The sequence below is a fragment of the Antechinus flavipes genome, chromosome 4 (genome assembly GCF_016432865.1).
Source record: "Antechinus flavipes isolate AdamAnt ecotype Samford, QLD, Australia chromosome 4, AdamAnt_v2, whole genome shotgun sequence".
Lineage (NCBI taxonomy): Eukaryota > Metazoa > Chordata > Mammalia > Dasyuromorphia > Dasyuridae > Antechinus > Antechinus flavipes.
This window is the reverse complement of record NC_067401.1, coordinates 148,632,130-148,657,381: the sequence shown is the minus strand read 5'-3', so window position 1 is coordinate 148,657,381 and position 25,252 is coordinate 148,632,130. Positions and strand designations below refer to the sequence as shown.

At 35.8% G+C, this 25,252-nt stretch overlaps 1 protein-coding gene across 1 annotated transcript in view; it reads left to right on the top strand.

The window, feature by feature from the left end:
- Nucleotides 1–217: 217 nt before the first annotated feature.
- Nucleotides 218–25,252, top strand: part of NUP85 (nucleoporin 85) — a 28,521-nt gene continuing 3,486 nt past the window's right edge. Inside the window, exons 1-11 of the mRNA XM_051995126.1 lie at nucleotides 218–325; nucleotides 5,980–6,073; nucleotides 11,620–11,782; nucleotides 14,829–14,899; nucleotides 17,403–17,446; nucleotides 18,433–18,502; nucleotides 19,568–19,689; nucleotides 21,623–21,757; nucleotides 22,483–22,605; nucleotides 23,316–23,447; nucleotides 25,043–25,149. Coding sequence (XP_051851086.1) covers nucleotides 293–325; nucleotides 5,980–6,073; nucleotides 11,620–11,782; nucleotides 14,829–14,899; nucleotides 17,403–17,446; nucleotides 18,433–18,502; nucleotides 19,568–19,689; nucleotides 21,623–21,757; nucleotides 22,483–22,605; nucleotides 23,316–23,447; nucleotides 25,043–25,149 — 1,094 coding nt within the window. The 5' untranslated portion in view covers nucleotides 218–292. The remainder of the gene's footprint in view (nucleotides 326–5,979; nucleotides 6,074–11,619; nucleotides 11,783–14,828; nucleotides 14,900–17,402; nucleotides 17,447–18,432; nucleotides 18,503–19,567; nucleotides 19,690–21,622; nucleotides 21,758–22,482; nucleotides 22,606–23,315; nucleotides 23,448–25,042; nucleotides 25,150–25,252) is intronic.

The following is a 25,252-nucleotide window of genomic DNA, read 5'->3' as shown; positions in this document are numbered from 1 at the left end:
GGGCTGTTACCGGCGATGCCTGATTTTGGAGAGATTGATGGAAATATTAACGCGATGCGTCAGGGTCGGCAATTTGGAAGGAACCGCTTCCAAGCCCTGGGGAAAAGGTTACCCATAAAGGTTGCTAGTGTGAGCATGCGTATGTATGCTCTCAAAACCCGAAGGGCCTGACAGGCATTTTCGAAGGCAGCCTCGCTTTGGAGCGGGGTCCTTTGTTAGGCGCGAGATCTGGGGTCCGGGTGTTTGTGGCGGCCCTCGAATCCCTGGTGCTTGCGTTGACCAGACCGGCAACATGGAGGAGCTGGACGGTGAACCCACGCTCACGGTACGTTTCATGCCAACGGGCTGACAGGGGTAGGGACAGCCACGGGAGGACTGAGTGCGTTCCCGCCTTCCGCTGGAGGTTGCTGCCCCGCCCCTCTAGGGGTCACGGCCCAGCTTGAGTGCGCTCCCCGGCCTGGCCGGGGCATGTCGCGAGAGTCGCCGGGCGGCATTTCCTTTGTCTCCGGCTCGCTCCTTGGCCACGCCCACGCACGTGGGTATTCCTCCCTCTGCTCCCTGGGCGGGCTTCCCACTCTCTCACCCTCCGCCCACTCCCGGGCTTGGTCTGGGTGGGGTTCTCGTTGTCACTTTAGCTACGTAGCGGAGTAGAGTGCTGGGCGTGGAGTTATGGAACCTAGATTCAAATTGCGACCTTGGTCACTCTCCAGCTCTGTGACCCTGAATGAGTTACTATTACTCCCGGGGTCGCTTACCTAGTCTGTAAAATGGAGATAATGACATCCTCTACTTCTCAGTGAGGAGCTAGTGCAATAGTAACGAGAATCACTTTGCAAACCCCGCGAAAGTCACCTAACTTCTGTCTGCCTCACTTTGCTTAGCTGTGAAGTGGGAATAATAATAGCACCTTTCTCTCAGTGTGGTTGCCAGTTAAAATGAGATATTAAACGTACGTGGCACAAAGTGGGTACTATATAAGTCCTTATGCCCTTTTTCTTCCCCTTTCCTGGCACACAGTATGTGTTAGTTTTCATTGTTAATATTGCTATTTAAATAATAATATCGTTATTAATAATAGTTACTAATATCAATTATCGTAGATAATACAGAGATGTTTTATGTAATTGTACATATATAACCTATATCTGATTGCTCACGGTCTCAGGAAGGGGGAGGGAAAGAGGGATAGAATTTGGAACTCAAAACTTTAAATAAAAATGTTTTTAAAAATTGGGAAAAAAAAAATGTGGCCTAGTGAGAAGCCTGGATTTAGTAAACAGCTCCCCCTTTGCATTTCCAGTATCGCACTGGCGAGTAATAAATATTCATTGAATTGAATTAGAATTCGGCTTCCTACACACTAAGTTGTTGTCTCTTGAGCAAATCACTTAATTGTTTTGTTCTCCTGACAACTCCTAAAGGTTTAAAACTGAAACAGTTGTGATTGTTTTGTTGTGGTGGAGAGGAGGGGCCTAGAATCAGATATTTAAAACTGGGGTGCTCATAGTTATACTATATTGCCCACACTTCTCCACAATTTTGGTAACTGCATTGCAGCCCCCAGTTCTGGGACTTCTACCTGCTGTATCAAACTCCATTCTCTTGAGGCTTCTCTTTCTGAATAGTTTTATTTAGTCTTGGTAGAGAAATGTAGTAAAGTGAGTGGAGAGAAAACCAGAAATGTTTTTCACAGTGGCAATGGAAAGTACTGGAGAAATCCTTGTCTCCTTTGACTTTCTCTGTGCTTTGATTGAATCCAGTTTCTTTTTTTCCCCTCTCAGAATAGTATTTTATCTTTCAAACACCTGTAAAAATAGTTTTCAACATTCACTTTTGTAAGATTGTGTGTTCCACATTGTTTCTCCCTCCATTCCTTACTTTTCCCCTTTCCAAGAGAGCAAGCAATCTGCTATAGATTATATATGTACAATACTTTTACTTTTTTATTATAGCTCTTTATTTACAAGATATATGCATGGGTAATTTTTCAGCATTGACAATTGCAAAACCTTTTGTGCCAATTTTTCCCCTCCTTCCCCCCACTTCCTCTCCCAGATGGCAGGTTGACCAATACATGTTAAATATGTTAAAATATAAGTTAAATACAATATATGTATACATGTCCATACAGTTATTTTGCTTGTACACTACTTTTTTTAATTGTAGTTTTTTATTTATAAGATATATACATGGGTAATTTTCCAGCATTGATAAGTGCAAAACCTTTTGTGCCAATTTTTCCCCTCCTTCCCCCCACTTCCTCTCCCAAATGGCAGGTTGACCAATACATGTTAAATACGTTAAAGTAGAAGTTAAATACAATATATGTATACATGTCCATAGTTATTTTGCTGTTGTACAATACTTTTAAACATAGTTCCATATTTTTCATGTTGTGCAAGAAAAATCAGACCAATGGGGAAAAACAATGGGTATGCACAGTTTTATAGCCCTTTCTGCATAGTTGAATCCCCTTTCAACAGAACCACCTGGACCAGGTCTGAGCAAAGCTTTGCATTTGTTTAGTGCTGCACTGATTATTTGAATATCATTGAAAACTGATGCAATCAGTGAGTTTGAGGTGAACTAGTAGTACATTGTCATCCTGCAAGCTTCCCTAGGTAATTTTAGAGTGAGGCAGCCAAGTTGGGACTTCAACAGGTTTTCCTCTTTTTTTCTGAGTTGTTGGTATTATCCTTCTGCTGAAGCTAGTCAGGTCTTTTCCATTCTTTTTAATCTAAGAAAGTTGAACTAGGTTGCCTTGGAGGGCCCTTCCAATTAATAGATTCAGTGAATCTGAAACTAATTAGTCAAGAACAAGGATGTGCATAGGATGGAGTGCATGAAATCTTGAAATGATTGAAGTAATACTACTTAAGATGATACTTATTTTTTTAAAAAACTGCATCTTATTGATGGCTTTTGTCTTTGTACCAGGCATTTCCAACACTTTCTAGATTGCTTCCTGTTGTGATTCATATTCAATATTAATGCCTTAATTGTGGATTTATTACAGGGTTCTACCCTGAGTTTATTTCTTGTCTCTTGCCTAGTAACCTCAGCAGTTCCCATGAACTTATCATATCTGTACAACTGATTCCTAAATTTTTAATATCCTGCCTTCATCTCTCCTGAGTGGTGTTCATATATATCTATAGGGGATTGTTACGAGCCTCCAGAAACCTCCCCAAGAAACCTGCTCCCAGAGAACCATCATATTATACAAAAGAAGAGAACACCACAGGGGATATTTCAAACTAGGTTACCTAAAGACATCTTAAGCTCAGCTTGTCCAAAACTGAATTAATTTTCTTTCCCTTAAACCTCATCTAAGTTCAGTTCTTCTGAACTTCTCTATTTCTGTTGAGTACCACCTTCTAGTCACTCGGACTTGCAGTCTTGGTGTCATCTTTAAGTACTTGCTCTCTCTCATCACATGTATCACCAATCACTTGACTCATCTTGCCATCTTTCCTTGACATCTTTTGGATCTGATCTGATCTTTCTATTCAATAATCACCACTGCAATTTAAGCTTAGTGTCACCTTTCACTGTCATGGCCTCTTAATCAATTGATCTTCTTAGCTGACAAAAGGGATTTTGCTAAAAGTGCAGGTTATACCAAGTCATATCCTTTCCCAGTGAACTCTAGGGTTTTTATTGTGTCCAAGATCAAAGGTAAGCTCCTCTTTCTAGCTTTTAAAGGCCTCAATCTATCTTTTCAACCTTATTATTATGCATTACTCTCTTTTTTACACTTTATGGTCCAGCCCAAACTGACCTTCATGTGATTTCCTTCTCACTTGACACTCCATTTACTTTGTGTGCCTTTGCATTGATCACTGCCTCTTAAAATCTCTTTTCCTTTCAAAGCTCTTTGCAAGTAATGTCTTCTACATGGCATCTTCTTTTTTCTTAACCCCTTCCCCAACTGATTTGTATTTATTTCATGTGTTTGCATGACATATAAAATAATATACATATTTGTCGAATATAAAAATATATGTGTGTATACGTGTGTGTGTGTGTGTGTGTGTGTATTCCTTGAGAGTAGAGACTTTTCATCTGTGTCTTTTCATCTCTGGTGCCTGGCATATATGATAGGTACTTAATAAATATTTATTGATTAATTGACAAAAATAGACAAGACATCCAATACAGATATGTTATATGGCATTGTATACCAATGTTATCAAACTCAAATAGTAATAGGGGTTAATAAACTGAATATTAGAATCCCTGTGGATTGCATTTGACTTTGATCAGTTCATACAAATCTTCCCACTTTTCTCTAATTCCATTTTTAACTGCATAGTAATTAATTACATTATTCATATGTAATTCATATATCAGGGTTTTTTTTTTTTAGCCATTTCCTGATCAATGAGTACTTAATTCTGTCTGCACTTCTTTGATCCCACAGTCACTTTTCCAACTTGAATCCATACTGAAATCCTAAGTGGTGAATTTATAAATTCCATCAATAGTGCATTGGGGTTTGTCTGCTCATAGACCTTCGACATTGACTCATCACATCTTTTGTCATCTTTGCCAATTTTCTGGGTGAAGTAAAACCTCAGCATTGTTTTAATTTATATTTTTTGCTATTGATGATTCAGAGTACATTTTCATATGGTCATTTGTGTTTTACAAATGTTTTGAAGATTTCATATTCTTTGTTTATTTGTTGAAGTGAATATCTCATATAATGGGACTTGAAAAGTTTTCAGAGAATTAAAGTTAGTCAACCAATATGGCTGACTAGGCTATGATACAGTACAAAGAAAGAGCAGTGGCATAAAGGAAATCTTTAGAGAGATGTATGGCCATAAGAAGAGGTGGAGAAATCATATATTGAAAGCAAAAATGACTAATGCCCACTTGCTTTTATGGAAATATCACAGTGTTTAGAACTAAGAGTATTGGAAGGCCTGGCAAAGGATTTGTGGGAAGACATGGACAAGAATCCCACAGGATAGGAAGACATAGTGTACGGCTGCAGTAGTGTCAGTAATACTACAGATCCATATAAATATTATTTTAGGTACAAGTTAACAATCTGATATATAATATCTGATGTTTACATAGAGTTTTAAGATTTAGAAAGTCCTTTGAATATGTTTTCAGTTGATCCTGATAATAACCCTGTGAGGTGCATATTGTACAGCTAGGATTATCACCTCTTTACTGAAAAATTGAATAACTCAATGGTATCCATAATCATTCACTTAATCAGTAAAGTCAAAATAGGTCAAAGTGTGTTTTAAAATCCAAAGACTATTCTTAGATCATGGACTGTACAAAAACAGGTAATGGGCTTGAGTTTGTTGACCTCTGCACTATAGATGTCATTAGCTTTTTTTTTTTTTGCTGAGGCAATTGGGTTAAGTGACTTTCCCAGGGTCACACAGCTAGGAAGTATTAAGTGTCTGAGATCAGATTTGAACTCAGGTCCTCCTGACTTCAGGGCTGGTACTCTATCCACTGCCCTACCTAGCTGCCCCATGTCATTAGCTTTTAATGAAATATTTGATTTTTAAATTGTCAAAGTTTGATATAATTTGCCTCATTAGTATAAAATACATGTTAGTTATCTACATGCAAAGATGGTGCTACTGACTGTCAATTTGTATTCTTAGTTTAATTGGGAACAGTATGTACTGTAGTTGTAATACTCCTCTTACCAATTTGCATTTTAGTAAATTGGGGTTTGCTCTGGTTAAGGGCATAGTTTGTGGCTGTAGAACAAACAACTAAAGTTGTATATATTAAAAGTGGGTTGGTTTTGTTACTTGGCTTATATGACTTCCTTACTAAACTTCTTGATATAGTGTCACATCTATATAGGCATTTGCAAAGTATTTTTGATTGTTTATTACTGATTTTAAGATTGTGTAAACAAATCATTTGAAATTTTAAAATTTCAGATTTCTTTTATTAAGGAGAATTTGACAATTATCATGTCTTTCTTCTTTCTAGTTGATTCCAGGAGTAAATTCCAAGAAGAGGCAAATGTGTTTTGACTGGGGACCTGGAGAGATGCTAGTGTGTGAAACTTTGTTCAAAAAAAAAGGTAATTAATTTTTATTCTCTTTGTGTAGATTCCCTCTGAGCGGCCTTTATTAGTGTATCTGTATTATTAGGGATCTTGACCAGCAGAGACATGAGGAATTTGGACTAATTTCTAATTGTTTTAAATGTTGGAAGCTTTGGCAGTTGTATAATCTTAGTCATGATTGAGAATCTCATGAAGCCTGAAAAACATCCAATTCAGAATAAATTGTCATTGTGATTGATCTCCTTGGTCTGAGGATAGGTGTGTTTCCTGCCTACAATTCTTGTTCAACTGGAACTTTTATTTTTGCTTTTTCTCTGTCCACTGAGACTGTAACTGTGTTTCATTCTTAACAGCTGCTCTCATTAGAATGACACTTTTAAGATGCTTTGGCTAGTTCTTATTTTTTGTTCTCAGAATAATAGATTGAATGTTTATTTTTATGAGCTATCTGTGGCTAATTACTGGCAAACATAGCTAGCGATGTGTTTATTGGAAAGAATGTATCCTTTTATTTTTGTTCTTATGAACATCATTGAAGATAGCTTCAATGTAATCAACAAAAAAAAATTTTCGGTAGTAGCATAATAAACTTTTGAAAAACCGTTTGTGAATGTTACTGTACTGCTTGCTAGCTCTTTAACTGGGAAATCTTGCTACTTTTTAGACAGTTTTCTTATAAATCTTTGAGGGAACGTTATTAAAATACATAAAGTTACTTCAAGAACAATTGCCTCTTGCAAGAAACATTAGGTCTAATGAAGGACTTATTTGTGAAATTTGGGGCAAATTATCTATTTTTCAGTTTAGTTAATTTTTGAGAACTGTTTTTTCTTAATTTCCTACTTAAAATATTTACTCCCTTTATTATATCCCAAACAGGAAATATGGGTATTGGAAATCTCTTGCAAAGCAGGGATCACATTAGGGATCAGCTTAGGAGAGCCTTATAAAAAATACATCTAGTTGGTACTTGTCAGCACTTCTAGGTAGAAACCCAAGGATCTCTGCCACATAGTTCTTTTGGTTTTCTGTTATTTTTATTGAAATTCTAGTTCATGCAAACCACTGCATGCCAAGACAATCTGCTATAGAAATTGTTCTTGTATGTAGAACATGGTTTCTATTTTAGAGGTTTTCATGGAACAATGATTGCACTTGTTCATGAGATAATAAATAGTCAACTTTTCTGTATTTCTATGGAGGGTGTGCTTTTACAAATATTACATAAATTACCTATTTAGAGTATATTATATTATTTTGGCAATGGATTTACTTTTATTAACTGTTTTGTACAAACTAATATTAAATTTAGAGCCTTTAATCACCAGCTCATTGAGGATTGAGAAAGATAGCACATCGAAAGTTGAGAGAGAGGATATACTTTGGTGTGCTATGCAATAGTGATAGAGTACAAGTTTACTATGAATAATTTATATGTAGATGGTTAATAAATGACTATATTCTTTTATCTACTGTTTGGATAGTTTTAGTGGGATCAGCAGCAATTTATAAAGTAGTAATATGTAAATCGAGGTAGGGAGGAATAATTGATAGAAAATTGGCCTTGAAACCAAGAAGACCAGCTGGGTTCAAGCTCTTCCTTTGACAGATATTTACTGTGATCCTGAGCAAAGCATTGAACTTCAGTGTTCCAGATATCTGTTAGATTATAAGTTATAGAGATATAGACATGCATTAGCTTTTATTTTAAAAAATCTTTCTTTCCCCCAATCTCTGATAATGAAGTGGCCCTTCTTTTGTCAAGATCCTTCTTATCAAGACTGAGGGGCTGGTAAAATTGGAAACTAGAATAGTAGAAAGTAGGCATAGACCCATACCTAACACTATATATCAAGATAAGGTCGAAATGGGTTCGTGATCTAGATATAAAGAATGCTATATTAAACAAATTAGAAGAACATAGTGTAGAGGGTTGAAACTATCTGGATGCACTGAGGTCGGGACTGCTGAGTGCTTGAGGCTGACTTCTGATTGGACAATACTCTATGGACATATGCTTGGAAAATGGTCCTTTCCGCTATCTGTACTGACTCAATGATTGGTGTATAGAGGATTGTAGGAGGGACGAGGGGGTGGAGTAAAGCTAGCCAGAGACACACTCTCCGCGGTAGACGAGAGGGAAGACGGTTGCAGAGATTCTGCTTCCATCCTGTTCCATCCTGAGTCTAAGACCAAGAATAAAGACAGACTTTTGCTTATCCTGACTCCGACTGATTTTGGGGTATCTTGGCTGCAAGCAGGGTCATCACAACATAGGATAGTTTACCTCTCAGATTTGGAGAAGGAAGGAATTTGTGACCAAAGAAGAAATAGAGATCATTATTTATCACAAAATAGGTAATTTTGATTATTTTTAGTTAAAAAAGGTTTTGTACAAAGAAAACTAATGCAGACAAGATTAGAAGGGAAAAAGACCCCAGTTTTTGGGATAAGAATGCATTATTTGACAAAAATTGCTGGGAAAATTGGAAATTAGTATGGCAAAAACTAGGCATTGACCCACACTTAACACTGTACAACAAGATAAGGTCAAAATGGGTTCATGACCTAGGCATAAAGAATGAGATTATAAATAAATTGGAAGAGCATAGAATAGTTTATCTCTCAGACCTGTGGAAGAGGGAGGAATTTATGACCAAAGAAGAACTAGAGATCACTATTGACCACAAAATAGAAAATTTTGATTATATCAAATTGAAAAGTTTTTGTATAAACAAAACAAATGCAGACAAGATTAGAAGGGAAACAATAAACTGGGAAAACATTTTTACAGTCAAAGGTTCTAATAAAGGCCTCATTTCCAAAATATATAGAGAATTGACTCTAATTTATAAGAAATCAAGCCATTCTTCAATTGATAAATGGTCAAAGGAGATGAACAGACAATTCTCAGACGAAGAAATTAAAACTATTTATAGCCATATGAAAATATGCTCCAAATCCTTATTAATCAGAGAAATGCAAATTAAGACAACTCTGAGATACTACTACACACCTGTCAGATTGGCTAGAATGACAGGGAAAGATAATGCAGCATGTTGGAGGGGATGTGGGAAAACAGGGACACTGATACATTGTTGGTGGAATTGTGAACACATCTAGCCATTCTGGAGAACAATTTGGAAGTATGCTCAAAAAGTTATCAAACTGTGCATACCCTTTGATCCATCAGTGTTTCTACTGGGCTTATACCCCAAAGAGATACTAAAGAAGGGAAAGGGACCTGTATGTGCCAAAATGTTTGTGGCACCCCTGTTTGTAGTGGCTAGAAGCTGGAAAATGAATGGATGCCCATCAATTGGAGAATGGTTGAGTAAATTGTGGTATATGAACGTTATGGAATATTATTGTTCTGTAAGGAATGACCAGCAGGATGAATACAGAGAGGACTGGCGAGACTTACATGAACTGATGCTAAGTGAAATGAGCAGAATCAGGAGATCATTATATACCTCAACAATGATACTGTTTGAGGATGTATTCTGATGGAAGTGGATTTCTTTGACAAAGAGACCTAACTCAGTTTCAATTGATAAATGATGGACAGAAGCAGTTCCATCCAAAGAAAGAATACTGGGAAATCAATGTGAACTATTTGCATTTTTGTTTTTCTTCCCGGGTTATTTATACCTTCTGAATCCAATTCTCCCTGTGCAACAAGAGAACTGTTCGGTTCTGCACACATATATTGTATCTAGGATATACTGTAACCTATTTAACATGTAAAGGACTGCTTGCCATCTGGGGGAGGGGGTGGAGAGAGGGAGAGGAAAAAATCGGAACAGAAGTGAGTACAAGGGATAATGGTGTAAAAAATTGCCCTGACATGGGTTCTGTCAATAAAAAGTTATTTTTTAAAAAAGAGAGAGAAGAGGTGGAAGAACAAAACATGGAAAAGAAAGACCAAGGAGTGATAGAGTAATTAGAATAAAAAAGTTTAAACAAGGAAAACATTTTTACATCCAAAGTATCTCTTAAAGTTCTCATTTCTAAAATATATAGAGAATTGATTCAAATTTATAATAGTTCAAGCCACTCTCCAATTGATAAATGGTCAAAAGATATGAACAGACAATTTTCAGATGAAGAAAATTGAAACGATTTGTAGTCACATGAAAAGGTGTAACGACCGCACTAGCACCCAGGACACCCCAGAATCAGTTGGAGTCAGGATAAGCAAAAGTCTTCCATCTTTATTCTTGGTCCCCAGGCTCAGGATTGAATAGGATGGAAGCAGAATCTTCACGACCACCTTCCCTTGTCTACCGCCAAGAGTGTGTCTCTGGCTAGCTTTACTCCACCCCCTAGTCCCTCCTACAATCCTCTATACACCAATCATTGAGCCAGTACAGATAGTGGAAAGGACCATTTTCCAAGCATATGCCCAAAGAGTATTGTCCAATCAGATGTTAGCCTCAAGCCCTTGGCAGTCCTGATCTCAGTGCATAATTCTAGCCCTCTACAAAAAGGTCCTCCAAGTGATCAGAGAAATGCAAATTAAGACAACTCTGAGATACCACTACACGCCTGTCAGATTGGCCAAGATGACAGAAAAAGATAATGATGAATATTGGAGGGGATATGAGAAAACTGGGACACTGATACATTGTTGATGGAATTGTAAACAGTTCCAATCATTCTGGAGAGCAGTTTGGAACTAAGCTCAAAAAGTTATCAAACTATGCATATCCTTTGATCCATCAGTGTTTCTACTGGGATTATATCCCAAAAAGATCTGAAAGGAGGAAAAGGGACTCACATGTACAAAAAATATATATGGCAGCCCTCTTTGTAGTAGCAAGAAACTGGAAACTGAGTGGATGCCCATCAATTGGAGAATGGATAAATAAATTATGTTATATGAATGCTATAGAATACTATTGTTCTGTAAGAAACGACCAACAGGATGATTTCAGAGAGGCCTATAAGAACTGATGCTGAGTGAAATGAGCAGAACCAGGAGATCATTATACATGCCAATAAGACTATACAACGATCACTTCTAATATACATGGCTCTTTTCAACAATGAGATGATTCAAACCAGTTCCACTTGTTCAGTGATGAAGAGAGCCATCTGTATCCAGAGAGAGAACCATGGGAACAAAGTGTGGAATGCAACATAGCAATCTCACTCTCTATGTTGTTATTTGTTTGCATTTTGTTTACTTTCTCAGTTTTTCTTTTTCTTCTTTCTTGATCTGATTTTTCTTGTGCAATAAGATAACTGTATAAATATGTAAACATATATTGGATCTAACATGTATTTCAACATATTTAACATGTATTGGACTACCTGCTAGCCAGGGGAGGAGGGGGAAATTTGAAACAAAAGGTTTTGCAAGGGTCAATGTTGGAAAAATTACTCATGCATATGCTTTGTAAATAAAAAGCTTTAATTTAAAAAAAAAAAAAAAAACAAGGCTGAGGGAATGTTCCCTAGACAAATAATATCACTGGTTCAAAATCTATCCATATAGTTAGATTATCAATTTGATGATTTAGATTTTAAAAGACAATATCTTTATTTTTTCATTTCAGAGAAAGAAGAGAAGACGTTAAGCTGCCCTTTCATCTATATAGTCCGGAAGGATATAGATGTTTATTCTCGTATCCTTAGGAAACTTTTCAATGAGTCTCATGGCATCTTTGTGGGGCTCCAGAGGATTGAGGAAGAATCAACAGGAAAATCCAGGAAAGCTCAGTAAGTAGCTTGTTGAAGGAAGTATTAACACATATTTATTTAATTCTTTTTTATAATATCCCTTGAAGTAGGTGATATCTTTAATACCCATTTTGCAGATGAGAAAACCTAGTCTCAGGTTTAATTACTTCTCTGAGGTTATACAGTGTCAGAGCTGGGACTGAAAGCTAGACTATCTCTTACTAAATCAAGTTCTCTTTCCTTATGCCGAGTGAAATAACTCCCAACTAATTTTAGTTTTTGATTTTTTTTTTTTTAGTAATAATAGCTTTTTATTTTTCAAAATATATTCAAAGATAATTTTCAATACCCCTGCAAAATCTTGTGTTTCAAAATTTTTCTTCCTCCTTTCCCTACACAGCAAGCAATCCAGTATAGGTTAAAGATGTTCAACTCTTCTAAATATATTTCCACATTTATCATGCTACACAAGAAAAATCAGATCATAAGGGAAGGAAAAAAAATCAAGTAAGCAAACAACAGAAAAAAGTGAACATACCATGTTGTGATCCATATTCAGTACCAATAGATCTCTCTCTGAATGCAGATGGCCTTCTCCAGCACAGCACTGGAATTGGCCTAAATCACCTCATTGGTGAAAAGAGTCAGGTCTCCCAGTTGATCATCACATAATCTTGTTGTTGCTGTGTATGATGTTCTCTTGGTTCTATTCACTTCACTTAGCATTGGTTCATGTAAAAATCTCCAGACTTTCCTGAAATCATCCTGCTGATTATTTCTTATAGAACAATAATATTCCATTATATTCATATACGATAACTTTTTCAGCCATTCCTCAACTGATGAGCATCTACTCAGTTTCTAGTTCCTTGTCACTACAAAAAGGGATGCCACAAACATTTTTGCACATGTGGGGCCTTTTTTTATGATGTCTTTGGGATACAGACTCAGTAGAAACACTGTTGGATCAAAGGGTGAGCACAGTTTGATAGTCCTTTGGGCATAGTTCCAAATTTTTCTTCCCAACTTATTTTGCAAACTGAATGGTAAAATAGATAGTAAGATCTCAGGCTCAAATTTTCCTGGACTTTAAGAAATGTAAATTATTTAAACAAAAGATTATCTTAAGATGCCTTTGAATTATTTGAGCATTACCTCAGGCCATCTTTTTCTAAGAGTTAATTGGGGTTGTGTTGGAAGAATGGAAATTTAGTCATAAAATTTAGTCAAAGTATGTTTTTTGGCTATAACTGTCTCAAACTAGAGAATGGAAAACTAGGATGCAACCATTGGCTCTGCAGCTAGCTACCACATGGTACCAATAATGAAGTTGATTCTCTATTAAGCCTTTATATAAAAAAATTGGCAAAAGTAAAATAAAATAAAATAAATTTAAAAAAAATTTTGGCTATAGAGAGGTACCCTAGCCAGCCTTCTTATAAATACTTTGCATTATTCTCAGGGGTCACAACAAAATAGATCACTACTAGAAAATAAACCAAAATTCATATCTTATTCAATGTGCTGCTATTGCATCATCTATCATATGATCACTCATGTGGATTTTTGAATCAGATTTCCCGCATTCTTTTTTTGGAAGGAGGAGTAGGATTCAGAGAGGAAAATAACCTAGAATTGGATTTTTTGATTTTTTTTTTCTTTTTAAACATATATGTGATTTTTTCCCCACTTAATTTTTTCCCTAATTATATGTAAAGATAGTTTTCAACATTCAATTTTATAAGTTTTTTAAGTTTTATTTTTTCTCTCTTCTCCCCTCTTTTCAAGACATCAAGTAATCTGATATAGGTTGTAAATATACAATCATATTAAACATATTTCCACATTAGTCATGTTGTAAAAGAAAAATCAGAACAAAAAGGAAAAAACCATGAGAAAGAAAAAACCACCAAAAAAGTGAAATAGTTTGCTTCAGGATGCAGTCAGACTTCATACTTCTTTTTCTGGATGTGGATTGTATTTTCCAACATGAGTCTTCTGACATTGCCTTAGATCATTATATTAAATATGCATATCACTAAAGAAATTTTCTTTCAATAAAACAAATATTTCATAACCAACACCTAAAAAAAGTCCTTCGCAGAATATACTTTTTAAGAAATTAAGCAAAATTGACTATTCGAGTAATTAAAACTGATAATATGTATTACTTTATATTTTGTAGTTTACTATTTAATAATAGAAATTTGGTAACAATATTGTTCATTTTATTTATGACTTTAACCTTTTAATTTTTTTCACTTACATTGTTATAACTGCATTTATTCTGGGCTCCACTTTCTTCATACATATACTTTACACAAATCCTTACTGAATTTTTTTTTTTTTAAATTTTTTATAAAAATTAAAAATAAACTAATTTTTTCCCCAATTGAATGTAAAAAGCAATTTTTAAAATTTTTTAAAAAATTCTTTCTTTTCTCACTTTTCTTTGAGACAGTAAGCAATTTCATATAGATTATACATATGCAATCATGCAAAACATTTCCATATTAGCCATTTTATAAAAGAAAACATAGACACACACACTCCCCCCCCCCCAAAAAAAAATGAATAAGAAAGTAAAAAATAGTATGCTTTCATCTGTATTCAGACTGTTGATTCTTTTTTGGGGGGTAGATAGCATTTTGTTATCATGAATCCTTTGGAATTGTCTCAGATCATTGTGTTGCTAAAAAGGACTAAGTCTATTATAATTGATTATCATATAGTGTGTGTGTATATATATATAATAGATCACTACTAGAAAATAAACCAAAATTCATATCTTATTCAATGTGCTGCTATTGCATCATCTATCATATGATCACTCATGTGGATTTTGAATCAGATTTCCCTCATTCTCTTTTTGAAAGGAGGAGTAGGATTATATTTTGTATAATGTTCTTGATCTGCTTGATTCATTTTGCATCAGTTCATGTAAGTCTTCCCAGGTTTTTCTGAAAGCATTTTGCCCATCATTTCTTACAGTACAGTAGTGTTCCATTACAGTCATATGTTAGCCATGTTCCAATTGATGGGTGTTCCCCCAATTTCCAATTTAAGGCCTTCTTATTCTTTACAGATTGGTTCGAGTGAGTAAAAACTATCGGTCAGTTATAAGGGCCTGTATGGAAGAAATGCATCAAGTAGCAAGTAAGTTCTTTTGTGATAGAATTTGAAAATATTTTTGGACTACTCAGAGATTACTTTTGTTATAGCAAACCTGGAAAAATGTGGCCAAGATGACTGCCCCTAAAAGAAACACTATATATCACAGAAAGTTAGAATGTGGAGTTACTAAAGTGTAAACCAAATTTTATTTCTGCAATTTTAAAAAAGTCAATCAAAAAGCATTTATTAAATAACTGCTGCTAGGATGTGAGCATACAGAGACAAAAAACATGAAACAATATCTACCTTTCAGGACATTATGTTCTATCAGGTGAGACAACATGTATAGATAGAAACATTTATAAAATAAAGAGAATAAATGCAAACTAGAGATCCTAAATAGCTGCATGTGGACAAGTCAGGAAACTTGAGAACCATAATTTTCCACTGATCTACAGTAAAAGGATATAAGATATATTAAAAATATCTATAAGGAAAGCACTTAAATTAAATGAATCTATGACCTCATCAGTATGCATATTAATTCCACAAATAATGATATGATCCATATCTGCCCTCTCATCCTGAAACATTCTTATCTGTATCTTTCTACAAGTCCTTCATAGAGAGATCTACCTAAAGTACTGGACACCTTCCTCTGCATCTCTTAATGTTTTGTGGTACCAGTGAAGACTTGGGTTATTTGCTAGACATATGCTGAACCTAATATAGTTGAAAGAAAGGTGCCATAGGTTCATGGTTTTGTCTCATCTTGAAAATGATTCGGGAAGAATATAACTATAAAGTATCAGTAAATGACTCCTGGTTAAATTGAAATCACTACCTCATCTATATCACCAACTCTTACTGCATTTATTTTATACATATATGTTTGTGGTGTATACACACACACACACATAGATTTTGGAGGTAGGCATGGTTAAGTGAAGCTGGGATTGTGAAGCTGGATTTGAACTCAAGTCCTCCTAACTGCCCCTATTTCATACTCTTATCTTTGGCAGTCATGGACCAGCCTACATTTTCTTCCAGGCATACTTGTTCTTGATTGATTGCTTGGTTGGTGTCCTTCGTTCTTGAAGAGGAACAAAATGACATCACTGTGAAAGTTGAGTTGTAGTGTGTCCAACTGTAGCTGATCAGACTAATACAAGGATTGGACCTGAATTGTCCCAATGAACATTTAGGGTGGCTTTTAAAATTTTGCTCATTTTGTATTTCTTCTAAGCTAATTCAGTTATGCTTTGCTTATAGAACACAGCACCCTCCACCACGCTGGGTGGTCTTGTGGGCCCACTGGGTGGGCCTATGTCATAAATCATTTCTAAAATCTTAAGAGAGATCTTGGATGTCCTTGTATTACTTTTTCTGACCACCTTGTGAGTGCTTGCCCTATGTGCATTCTCCATAAAATAGTCTTTTTTGACAAGTGTAACATTTGGTATTCAAATAAAATGATCAACTCTCTTCTTAGTGAAACCAATTCTTGAATGCTACTCATTATTATATTATGCTATAACTTATTAACTCCTCATTATGTTTCTTTTTTTGAAAATCAAATTTTATTTTGTTTTTATGGAAACTTGCCTTTTCTTCCTCCCTGTCTTCTCTCTTCTTCTCATTGAGAAAGCAGAAATAAAACCCTATAAAGAAGTATAATCAAATAAAACAAATTGCCACAAATTTGGCCATGACAGTTTTTTTTTTTTTTTTTAATACTAATCTGCATTCTGAGTCCATCAGCTCTCTATCAGGAGATTTAAAAAGCATGTTTTATCATGAATCCTCTAGAGTTGATGGTTGGTCATTGTGTTGATCTTAAGTCTTTCAAAGTTGTTTTTCTTTACAATATTATTATTGTATAAATTGTTCTTTTGGTTCTGCTCACCTGAGCCTCCAGTAGTTCATGGAAAACAATTAAGGTGAGGGAGCTAGATGGTGTAGTGAAAAGAAAGCACCAGCCCTGGAGTCAAGAGGACCTGAATTTAAATCCAGCCTCATACTCTTAATACTTTTAGTTGTGTTGTCCAGGAAAGTTACTTAATCCCAGTTGCCTTTAAAAAAAGACAGGAAAACAAAGCAGCAATTCAAGTTTCTTTGAAACTATTCCCTTCAATATTTTTTATGGTACAACAGTATTCTATCATATTGATATACCATACTTTGTCCAACCATTCTCCAATTTAGTGATCATACCCTCTCAGTTTCCAGTTTTTTACCACTACAAAAAAGAGCTGTAATAACTATTTTTGTACATATGGGTCCTTTTTGTCTCTTTTTTTAATCTCCTTGAGATATAGACCTAGCAGTAGTAGCAAGGCCTTCTTTGTCTTTCCCTTGTTGCCCTTTGAGCAGCCTGAAATTTTCATTCTTCTGAGATAATGGTGTAAAAACAAATGAAAAATAATCAAAAGGAGAAATTATAGATTCTCATAATAGCAGGGTCAGAGAGAAATCCTGTAGTAAGTTTCCTGGGAAAAAAAACAGTAAAATTGCTGCTCATTGAAAATGTTTTTGTTTTTATTAGTTGCTGCTCAAGATCCAGTCTCTGGTCGTCAGTACAGCAGTCAGGTACAGTTGCATTTATATCTATACCACTAATTTTTAAAAAATATTTCATTTTTTCCCCAATTACAGCATTTATGTTTTGAATTCCAAATTCTATCCCTCCCTTTCTCCCTTTTCCTTGAGATGGCAACAATCTGATATAGGTTATATGTATTCAGTCATATAAAACATTTCCATATTAATTGTTTTGTACAAGAAGACAAGAAAGAAAAGAAGGAAGTAAGGAAGAAAAAAAGAAAGAAAGAAAATTAGAAAATGTGCTTCATCATTTCTTATATCATAGTAGTATTCCATCATAATCACATACCAGAGTTTATTCAGCCATTTTCCATTTGGTAGACATCACCTCAATTTCCAATTCTTTGCTTTCAGAAAAGAGCTGCTTATTAATATTTTTTGTATGTATAGGTCTTTTGACTTTTTGCTTTTTACCTCTTTTATGATAAAGACTTAGTAGTGGTATTGCTAGGTCAAAAGGTTTTGTGATTTTATGTCTCTTTTGGTCCAAATTGCTCTACAGAATGGTTAAATCAATTATTATTTAATTCTTAATCAACCAATTAATCAATGGAGATATTCATCCTAAATTTGCTAGATTAATATAGTTATTAACTGGAATAGAGTATTGGGTTGCTATGTTGTTGATGTGGCATTAGCATTTTCAGATCTGTTATTTTAATAAAATATCTTAAAAGCTGAGGACTGAAATAGAAGTGTTCTACTTTTTCTTTCTCTAATTATTAGAAAGATTTTATTTTACCCTACCTGGAACAAGAAAAATTAATTTGCTGTTTATTTTATTTTAATCATGATCTTGTTGTTTTCCATCCCATGTGCTATGCCAAATTCAACAAAGCATTTATTTTCTCGTGTATGAGTTATGACATCAGTCATTTTTCTGACCACTTTTGTGGTTCAATTCCTGCTTTGCTCTAATTATCACAGAGTGATTTTTCTCAAATCAAATCTGTTCTTGATTCTTTTCTTAGGTTTCTATTCTTTCTGCAATGGAGTTGATCTGGAACCTTTGTGAAATCCTCTTTATTGAAGTGGCCCCAGGTGAGAATAATTTGATGCTTTTGTAATCTAAAATGTATTTAAAAGCCATTACTCTTCCCCTGCCAATATCTTCCCATTATTTCTATTTTGTAGGATTTCTTACCTAAATTATTCTTCTCAGCTTTCATTCTTTTCCTCAGTTGAATATAAATTTCTTCAAGGCAGGGACTTTCACTTTTGTTTTGGTTTGTTCTTTTGGTCTCTTGGGCCTTGTATAATTTCTTTCATATAACATCTACATTGTTGATTTTGTTGGTGAATTTAATCAGAAGTACTTAAATACACAAAGATGTATAATATTTTGCATAGCACTGAATAGAAAGAATAGTAATAGCACAGTTAAGACATTCTAGAAATTGTATATAGATAGATTCTCTCTTTCTGTAGCCGATTATAAATTTTCCTTTTCATACTTTTTACAGAATGTTTTCCATTTCCCTCATAACATTCAACCTTATATATATTTGTATCCATGTTTTATCCTTCTTATTCAGTTCTAGACTGGTAGGTTAAGAAGCTGTTGTAAATTTTAATCCCTTGTTCCTAATATCATGCTCTATACACAGTAACCACTTAATAAATATATGTTGAATTGATTTCAGGTTGAAGTCCAAAGAATTTTGGAAATTTTCATATAATTAAGCAGAAAGAAGTGAGATTGTGAGAATTTAATCCTTGGAATCATAATTGTTTGTGATAAATTGTTAAGGGTACTAAGTTGTGGGACCTAGGGTAAAGATAACCATGAAAGTATTTCATTTTATGGCCATGACATTAGTCATAGTGGCCCATGTATGTATATTAATGGTCATGGGACTAATTTGATAGCTAAGAATCAGTGAATAGAGGCAGTGGATGTTTAGGTGCCAGTTTCACTTCTGCTTTCTGATTACAGTACTTTTTAAGAAAATACTTATAGTAACCAAAGATATACCATTGATATTCATTAACAATCTCCCATAACCAGTCTCTGTGCCTTAGCTTATTCATCTCTAATGTGAGAAAATGAAAATTGCTACAGAAGAAACGTGAGGATTAATATGTGACTCTAGTCTTTGCTCTCAGCTGGTCCTCTACTCCTTCACCTCCTTGACTGGGTCCGACTGCATGTATGTGAGATGGATGCTTTGTCAGCAGATGTTCTTGGTAGTGAAAATCCAAACAAACATGAGAACTTCTGGAATTTGGTAAGAACTGAATATAGCTTGGGCATCTCTTCCCAACATTGGTACCATGGGTTCTTGGGTGGGTCTGCAAGCTAAATGACATGTCCTGTAGGTAGTTAGTATGATCAGTTGAAATCATTGACTGCCAAAATATTTTTCATTCTTTCTCTCCTGTCCCAGAGAAAATAGCAATAACTCACATTTAGTTAGGATTTCCTTACAGCATCTCTAAGAGGTAGTTTGAATGTTAGCATTTTAGAATGTCTAGAATCCTGAAGTGGGGAGGCAGAATAATTTAGAAAAATTTGCCCTCTGCTCAAATCTCTCCAATGACTTGAAGTTTTCCAGAATGCATCCAGCTAATTGCAGAAAATATAGCTATCCTTTTCTTTGCTTCTCAACTTTCCCTTTCTCATGTCCTATCTGGGCCACTGGGCAGCAGGAAGACCATCGCCACTGGGGCATCTTTTCTCCCTTGTCTTCCTTTTGTCGGCTCCAGGCTAGCCAGAATCTATCTGACTGCCAGCAGGAGGGAAGATCCTCCCTCCTTGCCTTCCTTTCTCTCTGTCCCTGGTTTCCAGCTACCTAGAATCCCTCCAGGCTACTTGACTCATTTCACTTAGATGAGATGAGAGTCATCAACTGTTCTTTTTCTTTTTCTTTTCAAGAGGCAATTGGGATTAAGTGACTTGCCCAGGGTTGCACAGCTAGTAAATGAGGTCGTATTTGAACTCTGGTTCACCACACTATTTAACTGCCCCATACCAGTTGTTCTTAATGGTTGAAATAGGCTACCTCTTTCACCTCTCCTCCCCTCCTCCCTACTATGTGCCTTATCATTTCTGTTCTGAGGTCCTGCCCTTTGACCCCCTGACATTATCATTTGACCTTCTAATGCAATCTGAGGAGCCACCTGGGCTTTGTCATTTGTCAACTGCTTTTTTATGTTTTGTGTTTGTCAGTTAAAAGTGTGAGCTCCTTAAGAGCAGGGACTTAGCACATAGTAAGGATTTAATATCCTTGAATATTAATGACTTTTTTCATTTCTTTTATAGATAAGGGAACTGAGGCTTTGCGAGATCATGATTTTTTCTTTGATCACATGACTAGGAAATATTAGAGACATAATGAGAACCTAAATCCAATATTCTTTTCACTATTCCATGGTGTCTTTGGTGGGAGCACATTTTTGATATGTAGTCAGTGAAGATCAGCTGAAAGGAATTTGTAGTTAAATTTAGAATGTTGTTACCAAGGAGTTCCCTACCTCTAAGACAGTTCCAAATCTTATTAAGTCCTGCTGCCTAAGGCCTAGGTAGTGGCTAGGAACAGTTTTCTGACCACTCTTAATAGTGTGGATCTTTTTCAGTGGTCACTGGGGACTCATGCTAAAGTGTGGTACTAGATCTGGAATCAGAGGATCCGTGTTTTAATTCTGTTACTTAATAGCTTTATGGCATTGGGCAAACCACTTACACTCTCTGGGCCTTGATTTCTTTACCTATAAGTGGAGAGAATTGGATGAGACATGATCTCTAAGACATGTTCTTAATTAGATCCCTTTGGCTATTCCTGTATCTCTCTTGGTTCAGAGAAGCCTTGTCAAAGTAGGGAAGGAACATGTTCAGGATGCTAGTTGAGCTTTGGTCTGCTTTCTTTGGTTACTGAAAGATAATTAAGAATCATTTCTATTCTAAAAGCTAGAATTTGGCAAAGAACTTTGGCAAATTTCTGCTCACAGAATCTTAGGGTGGTTCCTCATCCTGTATTGATTCAGAGAGATTCCTCTGCAGTAAGGGAAGAGTCCTTGTTGAACTGGAAAAGTAGATCCTTTGGATTCTTGGAACTAAAAGAATTTATTTAGGGAGAGAGCATCCTCAGCTTGGCACCAGCAGTGGGGGGACTCTGGCCCTCCTGGCTTCCTATAGATAGAAGGGTGTGGGATCTCTTGCAGGCAACCCTCTTCGTGCTGCAGGGCCGCCTCGATGAGGCACGGCAAATGCTGTCCAAAGAAGCCGATGCTAACCCTGCTTCAGCCAGCATGTGCAGAGTCCTGGGAGACCTCATGAGGACAATGCCTATTCTCAGCGTAAGTAGGAATAGCCTCAGAACAGGGCAACATGTTAAGGCAACATCAAGGAACCTAGCAAATAGTGCTCTGGGGAAATTATTTTTTTAAGGTTTTATTTATGTTCTTTTCCACATTGTTTTCATTTCTCAGTAATATTCCTTTCTTCTCATATCCAGTAGAACTCTCCTTCACTAAAGTACAGTAAGGTAAAACACATTACTACATTGGCTATGTATCTGACCACAAATACCTCATTTTTCACTGGTGAGCTGCAGAGAAGTAGAAGGAGACCTATAAAGGAACTATAAAGTTTTTATTGGTCATTGCTGTGATCAGAATCCTGAAGCTTTTCAGGGTTGTTTTCTTTTACATTATGCTCATTATCTGAAGGGTTTACCTGATTTTGCTTACACTTCATAGAAATCCAATTTTTTCCAAATTCTTCATATTTATTGTTTCTTGCAACAGTGACATTCTGTTATGTACATGCACCACAGTTTTTTCACTATTTCCTAGCTTGTGGCCATTTGTTTTGTTTCTACTTCTTTAGTACTACTATAAATATTATTATATTATTATATTATTAAATATATTATATTAGTACTGCTATAAATATTTTTGCACATAAAAGATCTTAACCTTTTCTTTTTTAAACCTATTTTGGATATATTTCTAGAAGTGTTATAACTAGTCCAAAGGAGGGAGGAAGGGGACTTTACATAGTGAGCCCTCTTCCTCTGTAGCCTGGCAACACACAGACATTGACAGAACTGGAACTGAAATGGCAGCACTGGCATGAGGAATGCGAAAGACATCTCCAAGATGGCACCTTTGCTTCTAACCCTCACTTGGAGTCCCTCTGCAAGGTCTGTGGGGAAGGTAACTGGGTAGACTGTCAACAGACTGATAGTCCACTAGTTCTTCACCTTCTTTAGTGGTCTGCGGAAGTCTGTGGACACATCTTGAAAATAATGTTTCTGAAAGCATAAAATATATGGGACAACAGAGGAAAACAGTTATTTAAATGTCCTTAAAAACAAGTTCACAACTTCTTTTGGAGAGAGCCATCTGTCCTCAAAGAGGGGAGGACTATGGGAACTGAGTGTGGATCACAACACAGTATTTTCACCTTTTTTGTTGTTTGCTTGCATTTTCTTACTTTTCCTTTTTGACCTGATTTTTCTTGTACAGCAAGATAAATCTGGAAATATGTATAGAAGAATTATACATATTTAACATGTATTGGATTACTTGCTGCATAGGGGGGAGGGAAGGGAGAAAAATTTGGAACACAAGATTTTGTAAGAGTGTGTGATGAAAACTATCTTTGCATATATTTTGAAAATAAAAAACTATTATTTCTAAAAACAAGTTCACAGACCTCTGGTTAAGAATCCTTGCTCTGTCTTGGTTAGGCCACCCCTGCAGTAAAAGTAGAGCTCCTGCCCTGTCAGAGGAGGAGGAGCCATCTCAGGGAAGATATGCCCCTGGTTCTAGGGCAAGATCTCGTCCTAAGGTGAATGTACTGTGCTGAACTCCCCACTCTCTGAGCTTACAGAGAAGCCTCTTCCCTTAGATCATGCTGGGAGATGACAGTGCTTTACTGGAACAGAAAGAACTTCTCAGTAACTGGTATCATTTCCTGGTGACTCGGCTTCTCTACTCTCACCCCACAGTGAAACCCATTGAACTACACTTCTATGCCCAGGTAAGTGTGAAGTCATCATCTTAAGAGAGAAAGTTGTGTGCTGACGTTCCTATGCTCTGGAAAAATTAGGAGTTTATTTTTAGTCTAGTTTTATTGTTGCTCTTTTTCTTTATGTCACAGTTATTAATTTCCCTTAAAGAAAAACAAAAGCATATCCAAAATAAAAACCTTGTCTTAACATTCTATATAATATTCTATTCCAATAGAGGTCCACATTTCTACTATTAGAGAGGAGTTGTTTCATTATGTCTTCCCAAGGACATTCATTGGTTTTTCTATTACTCAAGAATTCAACTTCATTTTAAATGATCTTTTCATTTAGTGTTGTAGTAACTGAATATAATTCACTTGATTCTTCTTATTTCATTCTGCATCAATTCATTCAAATCTTATTTCTCTGAATTTTTCACACACACACTGCACAATAAATGATGATCTATTAGATTCCCAAACCATGGTTCCCTCCCCCGCAACTATTCCCTAATCAATGGGCACTCATTTTGTTTCTAATTCTTTTCTTTCTTTTTTTTTTCTTTTGCTGAGGCAATTGGGGTTAAGTGACTTGCCCAGGGTTACACAGCTAGGAAGTGTTAAGTGTCTGAGGCCTTCTAGTGCTTTTCTATCAGAGAGAGTACTGTTAGGGGTATTTTGACATGCATTGGACCTCTATTTCTATTGTCTTTACTGGGGTATATGCCAGGGATAGGATTGCTGGGTGTGGTCTATTTAGTTCATCTTCCTGCATAATTCCATCTTGAAATCCAATTAGACCATTTGACAGCTCTTTTAACTTACATATGTTATAGGGTAAAGCTAGGTGGTCCAGTGTATGAGCACTGACTTTGGAATTAGGAGCACCTGAGTTCATATCTGTCCTCAGTTACTTACTAACTGGTTATCCCTGGGCTTATTCTTGCCACTTAACTTATTGCCTGCATTGTGGTGCCTATCTTCCCACAGCCCCTTCAACATTAATTGTTCTTATCTTTTTTCATTTCTAACCACTTGGGGGAGGTGAAACCTCAAAGTTACTTTATGTTCTTATTAGTCACTTAGAGCATTTTTTTGGTGCTCTTTAATTTGCACAACTTCTTTTGAAATATGTTAATATTTTTCATCACTTGAAGAATGACTTTTGGTGTTATTTCAATTCTCCATATATTTTGGGTATCAGATTTTTAATGGTGATCCTTTGTTGATTTTATTAGAACAAGAGATTTTTAATTTTATATAATTAAAATTTATAATTTTGTCTTTAAATTTTCATTATTCTTTGTTTTATTAAGAATCATTCCCTAGCCATAGTTAAGAAAAGTACCCGATCTGATCTTGTTCTCCTCTAATTTTTTTTTAACCTTTTATATTCAGGTCATACCATAAATACTGGTGTAATACTAATTTCTGATAAATTTTCTGACAGTTTTCCTAGCAATCTTTTCAAAAAAGAAATAGATTCCAAGGTATTTAATTGAGTCCTATTTTGGTAAATCCTATTACCTTTTCCTACAGGTCCCAACTTTGCGTCTTCATTTTGCTTTTCCCCTAGAACCGTTAGCTACTTTTGTAATTCAATTCACATTGTGACCTTTCCACAGTCCAGCTTAGATCTCTTTCTGGGAGGTGATAGTAGTCCAGAACCTTTGGACAACATTTTGATGGCAGCTTTTGAATTTGACATTCATCAAGTCATCAAGGAATGCAGGTAGGAATCTCTCTGGTTTTCTCTACCTCTCACTTCTTGCCAGTGTCTCTCCTTCCTAAGTTGTACCTCTCTGTTTAGGGACAGGTGATAACTTTCCCTTGAA